This window comes from Echinops telfairi, unplaced genomic scaffold, assembly GCF_000313985.2.
Source record: "Echinops telfairi isolate 266 unplaced genomic scaffold, ASM31398v2 ScPeMD7_15;HRSCAF=58, whole genome shotgun sequence".
Taxonomy (NCBI): domain Eukaryota; kingdom Metazoa; phylum Chordata; class Mammalia; order Afrosoricida; family Tenrecidae; genus Echinops; species Echinops telfairi.
In genome coordinates, this window is record NW_022103912.1 from 11,508,399 (window position 1) to 11,517,673 (window position 9,275).

General features: G+C 45.3%; 1 protein-coding gene across 1 annotated transcript in view; it reads left to right on the forward strand.

Moving 5' to 3' along the window:
• The window catches only part of MGAT5 (alpha-1,6-mannosylglycoprotein 6-beta-N-acetylglucosaminyltransferase), a 416,629-nt gene that overhangs the window by 143,623 nt on the left and 263,731 nt on the right, over positions 1–9,275 (forward strand). The window contains exon 3 of the mRNA XM_045287418.1: positions 696–860. Coding sequence (XP_045143353.1) covers positions 696–860 — 165 coding nt within the window. The remainder of the gene's footprint in view (positions 1–695; positions 861–9,275) is intronic.

Here is a 9,275-nt window from a genome sequence, read left to right on the forward strand (position 1 = left end):
CTTATTTTCAGGGAGGTCTTATTTTCAGGAAGATGCCTTATATTTCTGCGAGAGGCAAAACTGTCAATAGGTCTTATTTTCAGGGGATGTCTTACTTTCGGGGAAACAGGGTAGTAGTCCAACTACCGTGTGTGTAGAGTTGTCAGGAGCCAGGGGCCAACGCAACTGTAGCTAACAAGAGCATGGTAGGATGCTAAGTAACAAAGACTGTCTATTAAGTTAACAGCTGGAAAGAATTTTATGAAGTCACTGGTTGTTGCCAAACTTGCATCCCCGAGTAGATCAATTGGTGAGCTGGATAGGTGTGCCCTAAAAGGGGTCCAGGTGGAGAGCAGGGGTTAGTGCTTGACTGCCAGCCAAATGTTTGACAGTCGCACCCACAGGTTGCTCTGTGGAGACAAGATGCGGCAGCCTGATTCCTTACGGATTTCAGCCTTGGAAGCTCCTGGGGCTTTCCTCTGCCCTGGAGGCCCCCAGTGATTGGACTTGGCTGAAGGCAATGGGTTTGGTTTGGTTTTGGGGTTGTTCTGTGCCATCTTGTAGGACAGGTCTTCGAGCAGTGATTTTCAGCAGTGCTACGTCAAAAGCATCTGAGACATTCTGTTCCATTCTGTTCTCCATTTGTTAAGAAGAGAAACCCAGAGAGACTCGCAGGGGCCCAATTATTTTTAAATTACCTGCATTTTCTTTTACAGATCTGAAGAAGACCCTTGCTGTGTTGTTGGATAATATTTTGCAGCGCATTGGCAAGTTAGAGTCGAAGGTGGACAATCTCGTAATTAATGGCACAGGAACAAACTTGACCAACTCCACCACAGCTGTTCCCAGCTTGGGTGCACTTGAGAAAATTAATGTGGCAGGTAAGAATGGCAACGTTGTGCCCTGTTACGGAGTGAGGCTCCACTTCGGAAAACAAACAAACAAACAAACAAACAAACCGAAAGAGCACAATAGTTCTTGATGTAATAGAAGTTTCCTCAACCTGAGTCTACACTTATTTACACATAAGAAATGTTATTGTGCTGTATGGTTTCACCATGGTATTCAAGGTACGGTCGTGTTTGACCCGCTTGCCCATAATGAGCTCCTGGAATTCACTTCTGAGAGAGCTTCATAACATGGATGAATGAAATCTGGAGGTTATCTGAGAAGCTCATACAGTGTAAATACAAAATATTGTTACAAAATCAGAGAGACCTGCACTAGACAGAAACATCAAAATGTAAAGCTATTGTGTCTCGAGATACCCTACATCCTGGTCTCTATACTTTCGGAACCATCCCTCAAATCATCCTGTGCTCTTTGATTCACACCACATCAGAGATGTTTAGAGGAGCTTAAAGGACTCACCCCGCCGCTTCTCAATGTGTGAGTTTTTGAAACCAAAAGAAATCTGAAGGGGCCAGATCAGGGCTGATGGACAGTTGGGGTTCGGCTTCTCAGTAAAACCCCATAGAGCAGTCAGTCCTTGCTCCCCTCAAAGATGCATTGCTGCAATTGGGAAAAATGCCTGGGCACAACTTTCCTGACAGTTTGCAATAGTGCAGATTTTAATTTTCTTGAGACTTCTTAATAAGCCCCCATGATCTTCCTGGGTCATTTGAGAAAAGCAAGATTATCGCTTTGTAATCTTTGAAAGCGTTGTTCACCCACCCCCACCCCCCAGCCCACCCCCGAGGTTGCAACCCACAGGTAACGAATCGCTGCCGTAGATTGTTGTGGTTGAGTCAAGACTGGGGGTGGCCACTGCCATTGTCTGGGGGCCCAGAAAGCATAGAGCTCAAGGGTCAGATGCTCTGGGGGAATGATTGTGGCTGAACTGTATGTAGTGCTGGTGAGTGGCCACCATGCCAAATTCTAGTTAATGGATGAAGGAAGTAGCTGAGGCACTTTGAGAATTTAAAAAATCTAATTCTGTACATATTTTAGCCTATTTCCTTCTCTTTCCCTTTTTTGTAAAATTTCAAAGCTTTTAGTGGGAGAGATCCCTTCTTTTTCCCACCTCGGTGTCAAAATATCTAATTATTTCATATTATGCAAGTTTCTGGTGCTACCTTTTGGTAATATTCTTTGACCTTAAGCAAGTTAGAAATTGCAACATATATTCCCAATAATCCTAAGTATCCAACCGAACAAAGGTATTAAAAATAACTTTTAATTACAACACAGAAGCAGTGTCATCGAGGCCATCAATTCCATCCTCCCTGCAGTTTTCAATAGCTTCTGTAATTAGACAAGAAAGCTTCCCACTGTGTTGAGCTGCTTATTAATAAATGGAACCCATGCCGCTGCAGTCGCCCCTCCCCCACCCCCATTCTCAGTAGAAAATGCAATTGGAAAAATCTATCTGATTTCACAGCGGTTCTGTATAATCCCTGTTTCCCGAGGTGGAGCAGTGGGTTCTGCCTTAACTCTGCTAACCCCGCAAATGCCGTCTCACACTTTTTTTATTACTAGGCTCATTCATTCATTGCAGTGGCTGAACGCAGACCATTTTCCTGATTAAAGTGTTTCTTAGGGACGGGTTACAATACGGGTTAAACAGGATCAGGATATAGCTTTTCGGTTGGGACATGTTGCAAAGTTCTTTCAGGACTGCTAATAAATGCCCAAGGGCTCACTCTGCTGTGAGCCTCAGCTGGAAGACCTTCAGCTCCAGCTCCCTGAATTAAGTGCCTGGAGACCTCTAACTCCAGTCAGCCTCCACCCGAAGGCCCTCAGCTCCCGCTCCATGAACCAGCAAACCCACCCTCTACCCTCTATTAAGTGTCCAGGAGCACCCCACTCCACCATCAGGCAGCTTTGATGGCCTTGGGATTGCCTTGGGATGGCCTTCAAGCCTTCAAGACTCCAGACGCTATAGCTCTTGATAGCCGGACTCCATCAGCTTTCTTTATCACATTTGCTTATGCACCCAAGAGCCTTGTTTCTTTGGATGGCCTGAACTTTGGTGTAGCAGCATGCTTGTCCCTTTTCCATGCATGTGCTTTTTTATGTATACTGTAGGCTCACCACAGTAGATACAGATGTATGCGGTCTGCCAGAAGTTGAGGCATCCTTTAGATCTTGTCAATTTACCAGCATATATTTCGAAAGTATTTGTTCTGGCGCTATAATGGAAATGAAAGCCAACCAGTTATGTTGAGCTGATTTTGACTCATTGTGACTCCTTGTATGTCTGAACAGAACTGAGCTCTGTAAGGTTTTTTCAAGGACCTAAGGTTTTTTCAAAGGAGGACCTAGGTCCCCCTTTGTATCTTGCTCTGGCTCCTGATCCTATGGCTGATCCTGCTCCTCTGCCATTCCTTTGACAGTACAGCTACCCTCTGGATCCAGGAGGTTCATTATGCAGGGATCTCGTGGTCCAGAGGACACACTCCATTCCTAGCTCTTACTGGTAATGAGAACCCCTGTCTGGCTTCTGGGAGCGTTTGTTTTAAAAGCAACAGGATGACTATCACAACAAATTCTGTTAATAAGCGCACAAACTGAATACTATTAGTATCTTCCCCCACCAACAGGAAAAGGTCCTTAGGTGGGAGTTCCAGAGACGCTAAATAATTTGCTGCCCTGCACCCACAATACCCGTGTCCTGTAACTCCTTGTTGATGGCTTGACCCGTCCCGCGGGCCATTAAACAACGTGGATACCTGAAAGAGGGACTGGGAATGAAGAGGGTCAAGAGACGCGAGAAATGGAGGCAAGACAGGAGTCTGATCAAGCCTCGATTTATTGAGCAGAAGGCAGGGGCTTAAATACCCTATGGTGGGCGGGTAACATTACATCATATGCTAATAAAGTGTAACGAATACCCAATGGTGGGTGGGTAACATTACATCATATGCTAATAAAGTGTAACGAATAGTATCCAATAATCATGTAGCTACAATATGGAAGAAATGGCAGGTATCAGTCCTCAAACAGGTCCGCATGTAAATGAGGTGCACTTGGATGCCTGGCGGAGGTGTCCAATGAGCATGGCGGCTGCCTGCCACCGAGCACCAATCATCACAAAGGCCAAACTCAGGCAGGACAATAGGCCAGGGAACATCCGGCAATGGGAAGCGTAAAGACAGCGGACGGCAGGCCATGGGCTGAGAGACATGCAGACTCCCACATGTGCAGACTCCTACAATGGCTGCCATGGAGTTGATTCTGACTCCTGTTGACCCCAGCTGTGCCGAGTAGAACTCACAGCTCCACACAGATACCGAAGCTCATCTTGGGTTCGAACCCTCAGCCTCTGACTCGTAGTTGAATGCTTACCTGTTTGCCCCACACAGCTGCCTTTCCACTCTCCGTACTGGTTTCCCCACCTCAGCTCCAAGTCTCCGGGAAAAGATGGTGGGTAAACCTCTAGGAATCCAGTGGGCGGGAGCTGGTTGAATCCTGTCAAGGCCCCTCCGTTGAATAAAGTATTTAGTTAACCTCTTGCGCACATTCTCTGTTATTGGCGCCTCATGGGTACCTGGTAAAGGTGACACTGTTGTTAGTTTTTGACTTTTGACTCCATGCACAACAGGTTCTGACCATCGCAGTCCATACAGCTGGCATGGCCTGTTTTGGGAAACTAGATCACAGGCCTTTGCCCCCATAGTCTTAGTCTGAAGAACTGCTAAAATTTACTTAGCATCATAGCAACAGCAGACTGGTCTCCCATACAGAAGTGAGAATTCACCTCTGAACCATGTCTGGCCCCAGTTTGAGGATGACTAGGACTGACTTTTAAGTAATATTTCAAGAACCCTAGTGTTTTCTTTTGAGGTAATGATTTTTCTTTCTTGTTGGGAAATAGGAACATGTTTAGCATTACCCATTTAATAATTGCCCTGGTTCTTCTTTTGTGGAGGGAATAGAATCCCCCACAACAACAAAAACAACCCCAAAAGTGTCCTCAATATTGTTAGTAGCCAACTAGGAAAATAAAATGTCTGAGGGAACTGTGGTCTGTGTGGGCTGCGAATGACTGTCCGGCTTCCGGTGGCTGGGTGGACTTTGCACATGGAAAGGATTACAGAAGTTCTATTGAAGGAGGTGCAGATTAGAAATGGATTATGACCCAGAAAAATTACTGGGATGGAAGAGAGGAGACCAACCATCTTGTAAAAAATACCATGCATTGCTTACAGCCCTCTGAGGGTACACCTTGTTGTTTTTTACTCAGTCCTCTCAGCATCTCTGAGAAGGAAGTGGTTTCACAAGTTATGCTGAGTCCAAGTACTTGTGCAGGAGACTGTTGGTGCTGGACTCACCTGTTGCCTGGCGTCAGCCTTCCTACTGCTATGGAGACAAGATCGTCCTTTTCATTAGACTATTGCCCATAATTCCATTTGTTAGTCATTGCAAATGGACGAGTCTGGCAAAACATTTTCTTAAAGATGAGAAGGAGGAATGGAAGTTTCCTGGAGTATATGTTAAACTGTCTCATAAGCAAGTTCTCTGTGTCCAAGAGCCTAGTTTCTCTTTTTTTTCCCTCCAATTACGCTTCCCAATTTTTTTTGTGAACTCAGATATTTGAACTAGAACCTCCAACCCTCTGTATAGGATTTATTTAAAAACTCTAAGAATTACACAAAAATTTAAAATAGATTTTTAAGACTACCTTTGCTCTTTTTTAAAAAAAATCATTTTATTAGGGGCTTATGTAACTCTTATCACAATCCATACATACATCAATTGTGTAAAGCACATTTGTACATTCATTGCCCTCATCGTTCTCAAAACATTTGCTCTCCACCTAAGCCCCTGGCATCAGCTCCTCATTTTTCCCCTCCCTCATGAACCCTTGATAATTTACAGATTATTATTTTGTCATATCTTGCACTGTCCGACGTCTCCCTTCACCCACTTTTCTGTTGTCCGTCCCCCAGGGAGGAGGTTATGTATATAGATCCTTATAATCCATTCCCCCTTTCCAGCCCACCCTTCCTCTACCCTCCCGGTATAGCCACTCACACCACTGATCCTGAAGGGATCATCCACCCTGGATTCCCTGTGTTTCCAGTTCCTATCTGTACCAGTGTACATCCTCTGGTCTAGCCAGACTTGCAAGGTAGAACTGGGATCATGGTAGTGTGTGTGTGGGGAGGTGGGATGAGGAAGCATTTAGGAACTAGAGGAAAGTTGTATGTTTCATCGTTGCTACATCGCACCCTGACTGACTCGTCTCCTCTCCGAGATCCTTCTGTAAGGGCATGTTCAATGGCTTACAAATGGGCTCTGGGTCTCCACTCTGCACTCCCCCCTCATTCACAATGATATGATTTTTTGTTCTGATGATGCCTGATACCTGATCCCTTCAAAACCTCGTGATCGCACAGGCTGGTATGCTTCTTCCATGTGGGCTTTGTTGCTTCTGAGCTAGATGGCCCCTTGTTTACCTTCAAGCCTTCAAGACTCCAGACGCTATAGCTCTTGATAGCCGGACTCCATCAGCTTTCTTTACCACATTTGCTTATGCACCTAAGAGCCTTGTTTCTTTGGATGGCCTGAACTTTGGTGTAACAGCATGCTTGTCCCTTTTCCATGCATGTGCTTTTTTATGTATACTGTAGGCTCGCCACAGTAGATATAGATGTATGCGGTCTGCCAGAAGTTGAGGCATCCTTTAGATCTTGTATAAATTTACCAGCATATATTTCTAAAGTATTTGCTCTGGCGCTATAATGGAAATGAAAGCCAACCAGTTGTGTTGAGCTGATTTTGACTCATTGTGACTCGTATGTCTGAACAGAACTGAGCTCTGTAAGGTTTTTTCAACAGTAGAACACCAGGCCTTTTTCCCAAGGTATCTCTGCATGAGTTCTAGCCATCAACCTTGGGCTTAGCAGCTGAGCTTCTTAACCGGTTGCGCCTCTCAGCGACTCTCTTAACCTCTATCCCTGCCACCGAGTGTGGAATCAACCCATTGTGAGTTGATGGGAGAGGGTAGAACCCAACCCTGCAGGTTTCTGAGACTGTAACTCTCTATGGGAGTAGAAAGCCTCATCTTCCTTCCGCAGAGCATCTGGTGGATTTAAACTCCTCACCTTCTGGCTAGCAGTCCAACACTTAACCTGCCCGTCAACAGCCTTCCTGTCTGGTTCACGGCTACTGTGGCGCTTCTTAGGCACTTGTTGACCTGGCAGAAGTGACTCTGAGCTGTGAGAGTGTTCATTTTTATAGGGTTCTCATCCCAGCAGAGGGAAGTTTCCTCCTCCATTCCTGCAGGAAGACATATGGTCATTGTTCAGAAGCATTCTCCCTGGTGTGTCTTTACGGCTTACCCTGGTGTCTTCCTGCTCACTGGTGTTTCTGATTGCTTCCTGGCATGTCTTATTGCTTGCTAATGTGTCTTCTGGTTGGCTATAAACTGCCTCTAAATTGGGTTCCATAGGAGTTGAATAAGGGTTCCCCACATTTATTTTCTTTTTATGGACAGCTGTGTGTGTGTGTGTGTGTCTGTGTGTGTCTGTGTGTATGTCTGTGTCTTTCCGCCCCCACCCCCTTGCACTGCTTAGCTATGTTCTATGCGGCTTTAATCCAAAATGGCTTTTCTTTCCAAAGGTATCGCCCTTGGGTTTCTTGATTATGTGAAAATGAACATGCCCCTAGAGAAATTTAGGTGGAACTGAACCTTATTAAAATCAAGAATCAGATTGAAATGCATTTTTGAGCTCCTGTTTATTTTGTTCAAGAGGAAGGGGAATCAAAAAAGTGAAAAAGCAGATTTTGAAAAATCGCCAAACAGAGTAAATGAATTTCTCCAGGTTTACTCCCCAAAGGGCTCCCTTTGTCAACATTATCTTCTTACAGAACTGAGTTAGTTAATTGTGCCAGCCTGGCCGATAATCACATGTGGGGCTGGTTGAAAGGTGGAGGGATAAATGGGTGGTGAAGCCTCGCCTTTCTAGTTCTCAGGTCTCTTGTTTTGTGATGGTTGCATCAGGTGCAGCTGCCTTAGCAGTTCCCTGCTTCAGCTTGCAAGATTGACTTCCTACAAGACATCCCCAAGGAGAAGCCGCATGGACCTATCCCTATGCAGCCCTGGGTGCTGGAGCAGCCGTGTGGAGACCCCTGCCAGTGCTGAGATGCTTACACGTTCACTGACTCAGCTTTCCTCCTGCAGTCGGCATCATTGCCTCTGTTTTGTGAGGTGGAGGACTTTGTGGACTGGTGTTGGGTTAATGGGTTAATGTTGGACTTGTGGGCTTGGGCAGCATTGGGTTGGGATGTTTTCGTGATGCACATTTTCTTTGCATAAAACTCTCTCTTATACGTGAGTTGCTGTGGATTTGTTTCTCCAAAGTACCTAGACTAATACAAGAACTATGCTTTGGCTTAAGTGAAGGTGGCTTCCGCTTCGCTCTCCTTTTGTGACCTTAAATTAATGAAGTAGAGAGAGCAGGATTGCCTGGGTCTAGCTCGGTGCTTAGCACGGGGGAAACGTAGAAGTAGAGGCATCCGATCATGAACGCACTTGTCCGAGAATGTTCACTTGACCTTACCTTTGCCTGTCCTGTTTTGTTGGCGCCTCACCTGTTGAAGATACTCCATAAATGCTGCTCACATAGGTTGGATTATGCAAGAGGTGACAGCACTGGTTTCACCACCAACCAGCAGAAGTTTCACCCTCGAGTCCTTTGTTAATCATGGGAATTTGCTGGCAGTGGACCTTGTGATTTCCTGTCTCATTCTCTGTCCTCAGCAGACACCCACTCAACAAGTAGGTCTCTCTCTTCGTTCATCCTGACAGAGTTTCCCACGGTTGATTTGCCCTGAGGATCTGTGGTTGCAACTCTTGATTTTAATACTTTGGGGGACATGCTTGAGGAATTGTCTATGGGGAAGAAAATATTTGTTGCATGTTTGTAGGCATTTGATATCTATTTATCCTGCCAGCACACCAGTGGTTGGCATTTAACACCGGTTGAATAAACTGGTCAGCAGTGGCAGTTTACTAAGACCCCAAATGTAATGATGATATCCCCTTTATAAGGTCAGTTGGAAAAACCACGATCACACTATCTAACAGGTATAGCTCAAGTGGTTGTTTTCTGGTATTTGGCCCCAAATTGCACATAAGGAAGTCGTGCATTGCCCAGACATGGGTTGTGACATGCAATATATTCTAATATTGGGGGTTAAAGTGCAGTGGCTATGAATGTGGATGCTATTCTTAAAATAGAGAACCATAATTATTAATCTTACCAGTTGAAAATTGAACAGGAAAAATGTCCCCACTGAGTTCCAGGGCTTGCATTTGGAAGAACAATTCACCACCACCACCCACCCCC